A 16,416-nucleotide genomic window follows, 5' to 3' on the forward strand; every position below is an offset into this window, starting at 1 on the left:
CCTGGGAGCGGGACATTGCCCAAAAAGTGTAACCTACGCAGCCTTACATATGCAAAAGTCTGGATGTGCCTGGTCAAATGACTTGTTTTGTTGATTTTTAAAGTGAAAATAAGTATGTCCTCCTTTTCCAATGTGTTAAAATCACCAAATATACATTATACAAAAATTTGCTGAAAAATCATGTCACATGTAACGTGTTAACTTGTCACTTAGAAAAATTAACAAAATAATTTTTGTATACAACATAAAGGGGTACTGTAGTAGTATCATTAACCCCTCATTACAAAGCCACATTTGAGAATTCAGTGGTGCAAAAGCCATAGGCAAATATCTATTATTGTGCTTATGCTTGGCTTATTTTATTTCAGAAGACAAGAGAAGTGTTAAAGTTCAAGTTAGTCTCTATAAGCTAGAAACAAGTAAAGCATCAACAACATCAGTAAGCCCTCCCTCAGCTCTTAAACTCTTACTGGATAAACTTGCCAGGTGAACTGATCATTTAAAAAAAATAAATAAATAAATTACCACAAAGCTGAAGCTGACTTTTTATGCGGCAGCTTCATATTTGAATTTGCGCCTTATAGGGTGCAGCAGTTACGCACCAGAATGTAACAGCTGCACAACTTAAGGTGGAACGGAAAATTCAGATAAGAAGCTGGCGAATAAAAACTCAACATTAGCTTTGTACATTCACCATTATTTTGCTGTCTTTTCTGTTCAGCTCTGTTGTTTTGATTTCTGTTGTCGTCGTCTAAATTCAATACAAAGTAACTTAACCCTGCTGAAAAAGGACCATTAGAACGATAGACCAAGAGGGTAGAAGCAGATGCAACAATATTTGCATTTTTGGCCTAGCAGAGAATGTAGAGGGTAGTTATATGCCTCAGTTCGTTGAGCAGCTATTGAGAACTGAGCTCTCCATACCCGCCAAAATTGATCTGCAAATCCAGCAGGCACACAGAGCATTAGCCCCGAAGCCAAGCCCAGACCAACCCCAAGATCTACTGTTGTGAACTTACTCCAGTACAAGGTGAAGGAGATGGTTTTGAAGAAAGCCTGGCAGAAAACAATGCAGTACCAGGGATGAACGCTGTCTTTCGATCATGACTATGCCACAGAAGTAAACTAGAAACGTAAAGAATATATCAGAATAAACAAAGTCTTGAAAGAAAGAGGTTTTTACTTCCAGACGCCCCTGGCCAAGATGAGAATCCACCCAGACTCTGGTCCGAGGACGTACGGGAACGTACAAGAGGTGGCATAGGACCTGAGGAGGAAAAGGTTCGAAGACCAGATTCCTGACAACAACTTTTTCATGGTAGGGAAGGAGGAGCAGCTTCAGTGTGCACTGCCGTGGCAGCGAGCTGGAATCTTTGGTGATCAATCAATGGCCGAACAAGCTAAGCAAAAATTACAAGAATTTCAAAAGAAATAATGGATATGCTAGGTATATGCTGATTGGCTAATAAAGGCTAGGTAAGCTGTAAACATAAAAGTAGAAATAAGGTGATAAATTATGTACATGCTTGATTGCCGTACATTAATATGCTTAGGTAAATAAAACGCTAAAGTTAGTTAAATAGTTCAAGTTAGACGGTCTTTGCTTCAGTTCAAGTTTGATTGGGACTAAATGTGTGTGGCGGTCTGCAGAAAGGAAGGTTATTATATAAATCTGTTTGCAAATTTAGCTGTGTGAGAGAAAGAGGTGGTTGTTTTGTGTGTGTGCATGCGTGCGTGTTGCCCCATTATCAGCTGACCTGCCTTATAACACTTATAAAAAAAAACACTTATATATAAAACCAAATACCACCAGATATTTGAGCGCTCTCACTCCTATAATAATTAACTAAAATAACTGATCAGTGATTATTTTATAACTGGTCCAAAACCAAAAGTGAAAGTGAGACGGAATTAAGTAATGAGAGTGACAGCACAGTACCTAGAAAAAATTGAGGTCTGCAGCAGGTCCACAGGTAGAGTTACAAGTACGTACACACACACACACACACACACACACACACACACACACACACACACAATCATCTAAACTGCTTATTCTTCTGGGTCGCGGTGGGGTGCTGGAGCCTATCTCAGCTGTCATTGGGCGGAAGGCAAGATACACCTTGGACAGGTCGCCAGTCCATCGCAGGGAGTTACAAGTACAATATTGTTATTTATTGTCTCATTTAGATGTCCTAACTTTGTCTTTGATTAAAGTATCTTAAAAATTCAAAAGGTAACATATCTGAGTTTGAGTCTTTTTTTTCCCCTCAACAAAACTTCCAAATTACAAAAAGTGAAAGTTTCACTTTTTTGAAGGGTTTCTGCAGGCTGTCACACATATTACTGTAATGACTTAGGTTAAATGAAGAGGTGATATGATATACCGTGGGATGAATGTGTTTGTAGCTTTACAGCTACTGGCCATATAAAGCTTAGCTGGCTACGTTTTAATCTAGCTAATGTTAGCTAAAAGGAAGTGTTTCAGGGACAGTTGCAGAGACTAGAGAAGGACTTCAAATAAGAAGGAGAAGTCATATCTTTTGGACCCTATGTAAATGATTCCCCCGTTGTTGAAATGATGCTGATACTTGTGTGACAAATGCTATGCAGCCAATGGTGGTTTAGCAAAACTAGGCTATCTACTCTGGTTTTCAACTGCAGTTCTGGTGACTCCTGCCCTGCACAGTTTTAACTATTCTGTACCCCCTGCAGTGGGGGGTAAATTCCCTCAAATCCCCTTTTTACCTCTTTTTATCAGCTTTTCCTAATTACCAGGCTAACTGGTAGCCCAAGAAGGGATTTAAGAAGGGCTAACATTTTGGGGCCTTTATCCCTGGAAAGAAAACTTTTTTTTCCCCTTGCTGACAGACTTGAGCAACAGGGCAGTGAGAACAAAGCTCTCTCAAAAGCATCATTCTTCTGTTTTAAATCTAACACCTAAAATAATTCTAAATTTTTAAGCAATGAATTTTCAACAGAGTGTTAAAAACTGCATGCTAACGGCAGGAAAACTGTCTGTGCTAAAGATGCTAATTTTAAGACTGTAATTAACTTTAATCTAATTGTAGCACACTGGGGTAACAAACCCAAACCCAAGGTCCTCCCTGAAGAACTGCAAAGAGGCATAAGGCTTATTCTATGACACTCCAGTGTATTTGTTAATTACACACATACTAAAAAGAAAATCTACAAAAATAAACAATTCCGGTGACTCAAGTCCCAGCTGCCTAAATCCAATGTTACTAATAGCATCAGGGTTAAAAGCAGTTTGAGGGCCGCAAGGGCTCTCTAAACAAACACCAAAATGACTTCCCGTGCTCACCTTTCTCCCCACAATATACCTGTAGCCCTGCCTACATATGCCTAGGCAAAACCATTTTGTTTAACAGGTAGAATACTGGTTTACTTGAACAACAACTAAGTATGCATGTATGTCACTACGAACATTTCTTTACAGCTTTTTTCATTTAAGCAACAGAACACAAGAGGGAGTTCGAATCGCGAAATGACATCACATATTTGTGATAACACACGACCTTGAGTGTTCCATTGTTTTTATACAACAGTTAAATAAATAAAGTAAGAAATAAATAAATTGGGCCGTGAACATGGCATTTAATGTGTTTTAATGTTAGCAGTTCCTTCCGCCAAATTGTAGTTCCTTAACAAGCAGCTCATTGCTACGTCAGAGTAACAAACTCCGCTCACTTGCTGCACAGCCAGCAGTTTGCTCTCCAGCTCTACACTAAATTCCGAAACTGTCATTACCACTGTGCAAGCTTTGTTTTTTATGGCGGCAGTTTTATGGCTCAGTCCGATTTGGTCAGACTCTGAAGACGAGACTACACGTTTGGCGAACGGTATTCGGTTCATTTCTGGCTAATTCCAGGTTGTTTAGGTGTTGTTCTGTCACAGCTGCCGAATGAAAAGCATGCTCAGTGGTAATGACAGTTTGGGAATTTAGTGTAATCTCATCTTCAGAGTCTGACCAAATCGGCTGCAGGTCAAATATGATCTTAAAAGTATCCATTTTCTGTTTGTGCGCAAAGTAAGAAGTAAAAACGTTCAAATGGCTTAAGCGTCTTCTACAGCTGTCAAACTTTTTGCTTAGCAATGGCGTCTTAGCGGAGTGATACAGTGTTTGTGAAAAAAATTTGATGAAATAAGTGCACGGTTAGAACGCTTCTCAACCAATCAGCTTGCGTGGCCGGAACTAACTGTTGTATAATAACAATCGTCTAATGTTCATTATCGGTAAGCTGCATCTTTAGTCGACTCAATGTAATTCATGTTTTCTTTTCTCTCATTACAGGTACTTCAAGCACATTGTTTTTTATTCATCATTTTGAGTTCAGTGCATCACATATTCATTTTGTTTAATGCCAGAGCATAGCAGGATGGGGTGCACAGGGCTGTCTTACCACCCTAGCCTTATCATTAGCACTGCCAATGCTAGCTAATATATTTCTTTCAAGCCTTAAAAACCACAATAATTAGACACTTAGTTGTAAATTAAGTCACCGTAGCCTCAAATGGTTCCCAGGGCCATATTATGCTGTTCTGCACTGTAGTGGGCTTGCGAGACTGGTTTTCTAAAACCAAGAAATACTGAACAAAACTCCACAAAACAGTGGCTAACTGCTAACAGTCTAACACACACACACACACACACACACACACACACACACACATTATAAAACCAGGTTTGATTCCGGCTGTCACTGCAATACCAGGCTCTTTGAGTGTCAGTTACTGAAGCTGAGCCTGTACTGTGGTGGGTGGAACCTGAAATGCTAATTTTTTTTTCCTTTCTCTTACTTCTCCAGATGAATTTGTGCTCTCAAAAATGAATCTTTATTCTCTTAAGTTTTTTATGCATCAGTTTGCTGGAACTGAGCCTGTACTGAGGTGGGAGGCACCACTTGTTTACATGAGCTAGCCCAGAAGGCAAGATAACAGCTTAAGACACTACATAGCAGATTTGATTTGGCTTTCTGTCACTCTAGCACCATACAGTTGACTTTGCCTTCTCTGATATGTTTTTATCGATAGATACTTGATTGATACATGCTTGTTTGGGAGAATGCATTTTACTGAAAACAATCTTTGATTTTTGATGATAATTTCTATTATTCTAACACTCCCTATTTACAGCATAAGGAGGCACCGTGATTTGTGATAAATGTAATATGTATACGATAATATATGATATTTTAAATTTGCCTGCAACACTTTCCAAAAAAGCTGGGACAGGAGCACGTCGCTGTTGTTGGAAGAAAACCTCGTATCTCCATTTTTTGACGTTCACGTTGCCCTTTACATTGTGTGTAAATTTCATGATGAATGGACTAAAAGAAAATGACCTAAAATGACTTGGAAAAAAGTCTGGTTCCATTGACTTACATTAAAAGTAAAATATGCTTTTCCCTTCTGGAGTTTCCATTTTGGAGATACAAGGTTTTCTTCCGACAACAGTGATGTTTACTACTGTGTTACATCACCTTTCTTTTTAACAACACTTAAGATACTTTGTCTTGGGGACTGAAAACAACAACTGATCCCGTTTTGAAAGCAGAATTATTTTGTTAATTCTTTCAACTGCACATGGTCTTTGTTGACATATTTTGTGCATCAGTCCATTTCAGATGAGTTCGATCCCAGAGAAGTCAGCTGTGTTTCTGGATATTGTCTAGTCTTAACATTTGTGGATACAGCAACTAACAGTGTTTACTGACCACAGTTTGTCAAAGTATTCCCAAGCTCATGTTGTGATATCCATGACAGAAGCATGGTGTTTTTTTTTATGCAATGCCATCTGAGGGACTGAGGTCTACCCATCCTTATAAAGGACTAAGCTTTTCTTAGATGCTCCACTTAAATCCAAGCATGATTTTATCACAGATATTTTCACAATGTTCCTAGTCTTCAATTGCCTGGACTCAACTTTTTTGGAATGTACCGCATGAATCAATTTCAAAATTAAAGATTGTTTTTCAAAAAACAATGAAGTTGATGAGATAAAACATTAAATATCTTTTGTCCAAGTGGATTTACAAATCACTGCTCTGTTTTTATATGCATTTGACATACTGTGCCAACTTTCATGGAATTGAGGTTTGTATTTTATTTATTAGATTTTTATTTTGATCATTACAAACATGTGACTAACAAAATGCAACACTATTCCAGAGGCAAAAATGCACACTTTAAATTAAGTTATATAATCAGAATTCCTCTTAAAATAAATGAAATATTTGAATAAAATTGACATATTACATAAATGAACAGTGTGTTAAGAAGGAAGTGGAAGAACCTATGGTAAGGATGATGCATTTAACAGCATAACAACATGATAAGAATATAAAATACAGACAATCAAACTATGCTAAACTAAACAGACTAAATCCGGTCCACCAATGCCAGCACAGCATGTGCTCAGTATATATTCCCTGCCATATATTATACAATTCCTATTACTTAATTTAAAGTTACTTATTACTTAGTTTAAAGTTCATTATAGCCCCAAATGATTTTTTCAGCGCTGGTATGGATAACCTTACCTTTTATAGTTGGATTTTATTTAAAATTACTGGGGAAAAAGATGATGTGCACACCACTTGATTCCCCATGGCGTCACCTGCACTGAGTACAGATAGTCCTGCACAAATGGAGTTAGGATGCCATTCTAACAATAGTTAAGCAATGCCCTACTTAATCAAGGCTTAATCAAATTTCATTGGGATTACAACAGTAAGGGTGTAGGGGTCTAAAAATTTGCTGGTGCATCGTGCAGCACTGATTTAAAGTTAGAGATTTAGCTGCATCTTGAAATGTTATAATCAGCTATAACTGATTCTAAAGTATGTGCTCATTCTTTTTCTCAAATAAAATTCTGTGCATGTTTAATAGTGTGTGCTGACTAAGAAGTGGTGTGGTGTTATCAGTGTGTTTTTGTGTAACTGACACAAGTGTCAGCTGGTGGGCTTTTCCAAAGTTTTGGCACACCAACAGCGAATGCTTTAATTTAAAGCCGAGGCCATGGAACAAACAAAAGTTATTGATAAATGAACCTTAGACATCTTGAAGAAGCATTTAGACAGAGCATGTCCAATATTTATATATAGGTGCATGGCCACAAAATGCCTTAAAAGCAATCAAAGCCACCTTATATTGGATTGATGTGATCTCTTTTCTATTGTACCAGTTAAAAATCAAGCTGTGGCATTTTAAACTAGTTGTAAATGAGCCAGAGAAGTCTCATAATTACTTAATAAATCCCATGATACTTCTTCCAGTAATATTTATGAAAATATTCCCAAACTGTATTAAAATAATTAAATCAAATCATGGTGAAATTTGAGATATAATCTAATCAAGTCTGGTGAAAGATTTACAACCCTATTAGGCTACCCCCTTACCAAATCGAAACAATGTGCTATCAAATTAATGCTGTCTGCTAGGTAGCACTGTTATCTTGGGGGGGGGGTGACCAAAATAAATAAAGGATAAATAAAAAAAGTTATGTTAGCATTTCTTTTCTAATTCTATTGTATTCTAATGTATTGGGATGCAAAAACAGTAATAATTCATGATACTTATTGCATATGAAATATGCATACTGTTGCACCCCTACTGCTAGGATATGGAGACCGACATAAACACTTGAGCTCTACCACGACACTGTGTGATTAACGGCCTTAACAGCGTGTTTACACCAGAGAGTGTAGTACATCACAGTATGGTTGTGAATCCTAACAGTACCCAGGTCAAGTATCTGTGTGGTTTCCCAACACATCACGGGACCAATGAAAGTAAGAGATTTCAAACTATTTTGTGAGCGCATTTTAAATTACTGCATCATTTCTTACTTGACCCATATGTCCTTGAAATAACAATAATGGAAGATTGCAGATTTATAATTGCACTGCACTGCACTGTTGAGAAAGTCGCAGCGGCTGGCTTCACAGAACAGGTGGTCATATGATACAGGAGATACTGCTTAAAAAAAAAAAGAAAAAAAAAAATCTTATTTATGCAAATTTCCCCTTACCCTAAATATAGTCAGTTTGCCAAAATATGCTTCTTTTTCACTTAATACTATGGTATCAAAGCTGGAATCCTTTACTTGTTAGCTTAGCTACATTAGCTCCTGGGCAAAAGAAATTAATAAGCAAATTTCAAACACCACATGTCTTTGGTGTTCGACCACACTTGGGGTAAAGAAAAAAACTGTGTAAACTGCCTTCTACTGTGAGCTATTGCTTTAAAACTGTGAACTGGTTAAGTCTACTTTTTGGATATGTGGGTTTGGTCCACACTGGCAAAACCTGGCCATGTCCCCCTCATATCAGTTTGTTTTTATTTTCCTCACACCCTTTCTTATGTCTCACCTCTTCCCTGAGTTTCATCCTGTCAAGGAGGTCCATGATGGTAGTGAAATGGAGGCAACGGCTGGAGTGCTCCACTCTGTGTGTGGGAAGTGGCCGATTCTGCCAATGTCTCCATTCCCAGAGAGACAAATCTCTCACTAGGCTCTGTACACATACTTCCTATAAAAACAATGACACATACAACACAAAAATTTACATAAATGCATAAAGGATGCTTTACATACCAAAACATTATTTGATCATTTATCATTTTTGTAATGCTTAATAACAGAAGAGCTACAAGTCTGTACTTGAGACATACGGATGCAGATGCACATTTTTTTCCTTTAACCATCAATAAATTGCACTATGAAAGATACATTTGTTACATATTTTCAGTGATTTATTTAGTGATTTAGTAATTTTAGTAGCAGAAAATTCTGCTCCAAAGTCATTATATATTTATAGATAAATGCAAGCATACATGAGGTTGGGAGTCTGCACTGACGGACAGGAAAGATGACTGCCTGAGCACGGGCTGGGGTTCATTCTCTTGCAACTTCATAGTGGAAGTCCACAAAGCTTGTTCAGCAAGGTTGAGAAAACTGTCCTCTTTCACACACTCCTGCTCACCACCTTCTGTAGAAAGAGGACACAGTACAAATATTTATGCATTGTCTCAGTGCCTTTCTGAAACAAATGTAATACTAAAGTTAACTTACTAGATTGCAACATACAAGAAAAAAAAATCCAGTAACTACATGAGATGTCATGGGTACTTGAGCACTTGTTTAACTGGCTTGAAGTGCCAGTAATTATAAATCTCTATTCACAGGAAGACAGAAAAAATATACAGGTCAACTGTGAAATGGCATTTTCATGTTTTAACAGTACTGTAAATTGTGGAGAATATACACACACACACACACACACACACACATATGAGAGTATAAATATAGATAATTCCTTTTATTTAAGGTAAAGATTTACTCAAAATCATATCACCCATGTGAAAAAGTAATTACCCCCAAAAACCAAATATCTGGTTTTGCCACCCTTGGCAATAGTAAAAGCAATCAAACGTTTGTGATAACTTTCCAGGACTCGCTTATGTCACTGTGGAGGAATTTTGGCCCACTCTTCTTTGCAAATTTGTTTTAATTCGGCTACATTGGAGGGTTTTTGAGCATGAACTGTCCGTTTAACGTCTTGCCACATGTTCAAGTCAGGACTTCGACCTAGCCACTCCAAAACCTTCATTTTGTTGCAGTGTTAGCTTTACGCCACATGTAATGGGAGCCACGTCATCCAAAAAGTTCTACGTTTGATTCATCAGTCCACAGAATATTTTCCCAAAAGTGTGGTGGTCATCTAGAAGTTTTTTTGGCAAATACAAAACCAGTCTTTGTGTTCTTTTTGGTCTGCAGTGGTTTGCACCTTACAACTCTCCTATGGATGCCAGTGTCTTTCTCATTGTGGAATTGTGTAAACTGACCTTAACTGAGGTAAGTGAGGCCTTTGAGGCCTGCAGTTCTTTAGATGTTCGTCTGGGTTCTTTTGTGACCTCCTGGATGAGTCATTGATGCGCTCTTGGTGAAATTTTGGTAGGTCGGCCACCCCTAGGAAGGTTCACCACTGTACCTTGTTTTCTCTATTTGTGAATAATGGCTCTTGCTGTGGTTTGCTGGAGTCCCAAAGCCTTAGCAATGGCTTTGTGAACCTTTTTTGGACTAGCAGATTTCAATGACTTTGTTTCGCATCTGTATTTGAATCTCTTTAGAACATGGCATCATGTGCTACTTGTTGAGAACGTCCAGCCTGTCTCACATTGCCAGACAGGTTCTATTTAAGAGATATTTAGATACAACAGGTCTGGCAGTAATCGTGCCTGGAACACAAGCGGCTCAACATGAGCGCACTGCCAAAGACGTACTGCACATTGCCAAGAATGTACCTGAGAAGGCACTTGTAAGTGGCTTCAACACAAACAAGTCTAGTGAAAATGAACCCAATAGTCAACTGGTTGTGGTTAACTGGTTGATTTAGTAGCTAAGGGGGCAATTACTTTTTCACATAGGGCCAGGGAGGGCTGAACACTGAACAGGTACAATTTTCCTTCAATAAATAAAATGTGTCTATGCTGAAATAAATAAGATTTGTCTATGCTGAAACACAAGTGGCTCAACATGAGCACGTTGCCAAAGATGTATTACTAAGTGTAAGCATGTTACCAAGGATGTGTCTGAGAAGGCACTTGTTAGTGGCTTCATCACTAACAAGTCTCTACCAATATAGCATCACATAGCATCAAATTGGTCACCGTATTCAGTGTTCACTATCTCTGAGGAACTCTGTCCAACAAGGTTAATGTTAGCTAACTTCTGTTATCTGAAGTTGGCAAGCTAAATAGTTTGTTGATGTCCACTCGACCCATTTTATTTTGTTTGGCTTTAAGTTTTAAGTTAGATGTAGTTAACTTCCATCAAAACCAATCTCCTTTTAAGAATGTTCAACAGTTCAACAACAATTTAATAAAATATAAGCATGAGGAATGCACCACAATTAAATTTCTTACAATATGATAACTGAACATCAAAAGCTTATTGTGGTCCAAGCGCAGGGGGGCAATTTCTTAACAAAACAACAAACAAGTTAGCTTCCATCATTATTACACAGACAGCCCTGCCATCTATTAATCATAATGCATCTCATCCATGATGACCACTTTCAAATTGAGTCTAATGTAATGCTGGGAGAGCATCAACTTAATCGAGACATAACAGTGAGTAAACCAGCAAATTACACTGGCATTTGACTGAAAGTAATTATGGTTTATATATAAATCTCAATTACACACATATGCACACATAAGCACACACAGACACCAAACAAAAAAAGAAACAAAAGCCAAAAGCAAATTAAAAACTACCTCTATAAAAATATATGCCATAAATATGTGCTTACAGATTTACAAACAATGTCCACTGAGACTGTCTGGTGATACTGAGCCTCTTACCTTGGGCAGGAGGGTTGAGCAGTGATAATGTGTCCCTGGGGAGTGATTGCCTGCCCTTGATGGAGCCATGGTTAGTGTGTTTGGATTCAAAATTACCACAGGTAATGTGCATTTTGTGCAGGGTGGGGGTGACACCAATTGGTAGCATCCTGGGGCTGTGGGGGAACATTTGGAAGCTGTGCTTGTTCCCTGTGATGCATTTATTCACTTTACGCCGGTTACTTTGGCTTTGGTTATAGGTCTGTGAAGCAGATTCGGTGATTGTAAAGGCAAAAAAATGTTCACAAAAAGATTAAAAACTGTTTATTCACAAAAGATGCAAAAGCACTAAAGTTCTCCTAAACACCTAAAAAAACAAAACAATAGTCAAAATAGCAACATGCCCACTATGAACAGAGCAGGTGAGGAGAAAAAGGCCTGTATATTTCTATTATAAACTATACAGGATGAGTCAAAAGACAGGAACTGCTAAACTACATCTAAAATGCTAGACGTTAGATTGCTCTCATCACTGTTGTTATACGTTAGCCCATGGGTAACATAAAGCATAGATACAGGCACTGGTCTAACACATAATTGTAATTCAGTAAGTAAGCATGACTGTCACTATGGCAATACAAATTCAATAAATTCAATATAAAATGATGAGGATCAATATTGCGCCAAAATAAGTGCTACTCACTCGCTCTTCCCGCCCCTCGGCCAGTATGATCACTATACGTCCCTGCCTGCGGCGCCCAGTACGGCCCATGCGCTGGATGAGACGGATAGGACTCTTCTGTGCATCAAAGCAGACAATGAGGTCTACTTCACCAATGTCAAGACCCTCCTCACCCACACAGGTTGACACCAGTACATTAAAGCCACCATTTCGGAACCGATGCACCACCTATGGGTAGACGCGCACGCTAGTGTAAATAGAAATCAAATCAAATAGAAATTTGCTGTCGTACATGTTAAATCTTAGGACATGTTCATGTAGTACATGAATCTTAGATTGGATAACTAGATTAATTACATATGTAAATTCACAGTACAACCCATGTTATGAATTAGAATAATAATAAAAAAGGTAGAAAAATAATCAGTAACAATATTGTAGAGACATTTTAGTATGATTAAATCCTAATCATTTTAATTTATTTTAGTTTAATAAAACCTAATACAAGTATTCAACTCAATCTCTAATATCCCTTCCAGGTTTAAAAAAAAAAAAAAAACTCCACTATATCTTTACATAAAAATGAGTTGTTTGCTGTTATATTAATGTTTAAAATATTGTTTAAAGTGTAGTGATTTTCACCCACCTCTAAACCTTGTCTGTGTTCCAGTGGCAGGAAAAAATATACTAACTAGTAATGTCTTAGCCTGTTTTCTCTTTTTCTCCCACCACCCTGACCTATCATCGAGTGAGAACACCTGTCATCATGTCCACTCCCGGCTGCATGCACTCTTACTCTGTTTTTGGTTGTAAAATAATCATTTGAGTTATTTCAGCTGACAACCCATGGTCATGTTAGGCTAGCTTTCAACAAATAATGTTTCAGAAACTACTGAAAGTGTGGATGACAGTATGATTATTGTTATGATTTTTTTATACCCATTTAGTAATTCATTTTTGAAGTTATGTATGTGTTTCATGTTGTGTGCTTTTTCATGTCATGTTGTGCTAATTATATTCACAGCATAATTAGCATAACATGATTTGCCTAATGCTTTTAGTATCAATTTTGAACTGCATACGGGTAAATGCAATGCATATGGCTCTAATAATTACCTCAAGCTGCTCCTTCTGAGTGAACCCTCGGACCCCCTTCCCTGCCGATGCTTGCCCCATAAAGGTCATAACTCTGATAAGAGGCTGGTGGCGGTTAAGCATCTCCGCGATCTCCTGAACACTCTCACGGAACGAAGAGAAAATAATCACTCTTGTGTTAATTCCTCCTGAGATGTTCCCAGAGTCTGGACAACTGCCTAAGCCAAAACAAATAAATGTATAAAACCTATTATTTAATTTCACTTTTGAGTATATTCTGACAGGGCATGCCCACAAGGGATTTATCATTAGAGATAGTGTCAAATGGGTTCTGGAATACTCTGACAAGTCTCTGCATCCACAAAAGCAAGTTAAGACCATGGTGTTCACATTAGAAATGGACTGGTGCACAGTAGAAATGTGTATTGTGGTCTGACAAGTCAACCTTTCAGACTGTCTGTGAAAATGAATAGACACTGTGAAGAAAAGGACCCTCCAGATTGCTACCAGCATAAAGTTTAAAAGCAAGGGGCTGTCATGGTATAGGAGTGTATTAATACCCAAGACATGAGCATCTCTGAAGACACGGTTAACAGTGAAAGACATATAGACATTTACGAGCAAAATATAATGCCTTCTAGACAAGGTCTTTTTCAGGAATGTCCATACTTATTTCATTATTAAGGACAATGCAAAGCCACATTCTGTATGTCTTACAGCAGCATGGCTGCTTTATCAAGACTTGTGTAATAGAAGAATGGCTAAAATTCTGCTTATAAAACATTATCAACTGGTGTCTTCGGTCCCCAAACGATTATCAAGTGTGACTAAAATGCAGGCATCCAATTTAGAATGAGCATAGAATATACAAAACATTAAATAAATAAAGTTACAGTAAAACATCAAATATGTTTTTTTACTGTGTACTATGGGAATTCACTACACGCTGCTTTTTGTCTTTCATAGTATTTTACATACTGTCCCTTTTTTAAAACTTTTGTGAAAGTTAAAATAAAGATAAATATAGTGTTTTTGGTTAAGTGTTTTGAGTGTCAAAGGTGATGTATTACAAGGAACAACATTAGATTAGAAATCAGCTGTGCTAGTATGCATATAAAGTGCAATGTTCACAAAGAAATATACAACAATAGAAGAAAAGTATTAAAAATTTGACATAAAATGATGTTATTTATGAGCATGAGAAATGGAAAGATCATAACACAATGACAAGTGGTACAGTTCACCTGAGTTCTCAGACCATGTACTGAAGTGCTGTTGTACAACCTCATCCAATTTCTGAAGTTTTGGGTGACTGTAAAAATACTGCTCATTAGGCCCTACAAACGGAAAACAAGTCTGATCAGTCCCTTGCAATAACTAACAATGGTGTTAAAAGAAAAGTTCACATAAAACAATGACAGTGGAAGCAGGTACCTTTGGTCAGTGCGAGAAACATGTCCTCCATATCTCTGTAAAGTGCCATGAAGACAGGGCTGTGCTGCAGTTCATTTCTGGCTCGAGAGGACTCTGAAAATACATAAAAAAATATCAGTCACTACTGTATATTGCCTATGAATTTTCAAAACTAGAAATCAAAACAAACACTTAAAATAAATTAATTTAACACTCAGGTGGCCACGAACCACATACTTTTACAGGAATAGGGCATCTGATAGTAGTGGCTATCTCAGCATGCAACATATCTATCAGAGGATTTCCATTCCTCTGTGGGCAGCACATCTGAGGCTCAGACTAGACTCCAGGCACAGAGTCATGAAAATCCCAAAATATTTTTTTTAAATGGTCAAATGTAGCCAGTACCTTTGGAGCCCAATATGATGTTCTGTGTGAACAGAAAAAGAGATCTAAGGCCCATCTGCTGCAGAAGTTCATAGCCATGGTAGAGGCTAATACACATAGCAAAATCTCCCTCCAGCACACCATGTTGTGCACCCTGTTCATCCAAGAGACAAACATAATTTCAATGCAGGCTTATTTATCACCACCAGTCATTTTTTTCAGACTCATGCAAATAGTCTCCTAGTTTTCAACATTTCAACTTGACTATAACAATTTCTCAGGAAAAACACTGATTAGCCAATTTGAGCTCTGGCATGTAGCATGCTGTACCATGATGTGAGGTGGTGGGTTGCATCTGAACTGCTCCCGCGCCAGAATGAGCTGGTACTTGGTGAGAGCGTGAAGGTCATAATGATTAAGCACCCTCATCTGGGTCAGACGAGATGTGAACTTCTCTAGAACCTGCAAAGATGCAAAGAAAAAAGTAGAGACAACATCTGTGGCACACAATGGTCTTGCATGTCGGTCTTTTAATCCTCAAAGCAGGTAAGTCTGGATACTTCAAGTCATTTTAATCGTCATTTTCTTATTCATTTAGGTATTTATTTTCCTTTTCACTACTTAGTCATGGATTTTTAAACTGCAGTTACTAAATGTTTCGAAAAATAAAATCTATGCCTATAAACAAAAGATAAAAGGCATCGTTAAAATACTTTTTATGTTTTGCTGATACTTTACAGTAAAAATAAAATGACATTCCAGTCGTGACAAGTTTTAGGACCAGCCACAATGTTTAACTGTCTAAGAGTACACATATTACCAAGATAAAGAAATAATTTTGTCAAAATCCTCAAATAAATAATCTAGCAAAATGTGCAAATGAGAGTTTCAAGAAAAACAATTGCATTGTTACAGATGAAACAGCTGCATTGTTACAGATGAAAGTTCAAAAAAGCTGTGGACATTACGTTAAGCCTGAATGCTGGATGCAGTAAACACAGAATGCAGGCTGAATGACAGCTGCTTATTTTTTGTGACCTTCAGCAAGGCGTGCATTTACACCCTTTTCTGAGAAAAACTGATCTCAGGACAAGTTTATTTACAAGTTAATTTTAAAATCACAGTGACCCGGGTAATCAAGGCCAATATGCCAAGAACATTACTCAGAGGAAAAGTTCAGAGTAAAACAGTCCTCATTCACACAATTGGCTTATGGTCAGAAAATGAACAGAAATAAGACTTACAGAATGATCTTGCACATAGAACATAACTATCTCAACACATACAAAAGCATAAATACCTATGTACCTGTATCAAACACATACACAAAGCAAATTTTAAAAACCGTATGATCTATTTTTGTCCTTACGGTTGGCTTTTGGTACAAATCTACCTCAAACACCTACTGATAAAACACTCCCACTCGTCGCTGTCAAATCCACATCAAATCTGCCTGACCTCAAAGGCATGTG

At 37.7% G+C, this 16,416-nt stretch overlaps 1 protein-coding gene across 1 annotated transcript in view; it reads right to left on the reverse strand.

The window, feature by feature from the left end:
* fancm (FA complementation group M) overlaps nt 1-16,416 on the reverse strand; it is a 57,298-nt gene that overhangs the window by 12,470 nt on the left and 28,412 nt on the right. The window contains exons 5-13 of the mRNA XM_036592847.1: nt 15,275-15,406; nt 14,966-15,098; nt 14,579-14,671; nt 14,389-14,481; nt 13,166-13,362; nt 12,071-12,277; nt 11,389-11,629; nt 8,857-9,011; nt 8,394-8,552 (exon numbers count right to left, since the gene is read on the reverse strand). Coding sequence (XP_036448740.1) covers nt 8,394-8,552; nt 8,857-9,011; nt 11,389-11,629; nt 12,071-12,277; nt 13,166-13,362; nt 14,389-14,481; nt 14,579-14,671; nt 14,966-15,098; nt 15,275-15,406 — 1,410 coding nt within the window. The remainder of the gene's footprint in view (nt 1-8,393; nt 8,553-8,856; nt 9,012-11,388; nt 11,630-12,070; nt 12,278-13,165; nt 13,363-14,388; nt 14,482-14,578; nt 14,672-14,965; nt 15,099-15,274; nt 15,407-16,416) is intronic.

Source organism: Colossoma macropomum, unplaced genomic scaffold (genome assembly GCF_904425465.1).
Source record: "Colossoma macropomum unplaced genomic scaffold, Colossoma_macropomum, whole genome shotgun sequence".
In the NCBI taxonomy this organism is placed as follows: domain Eukaryota; kingdom Metazoa; phylum Chordata; class Actinopteri; order Characiformes; family Serrasalmidae; genus Colossoma; species Colossoma macropomum.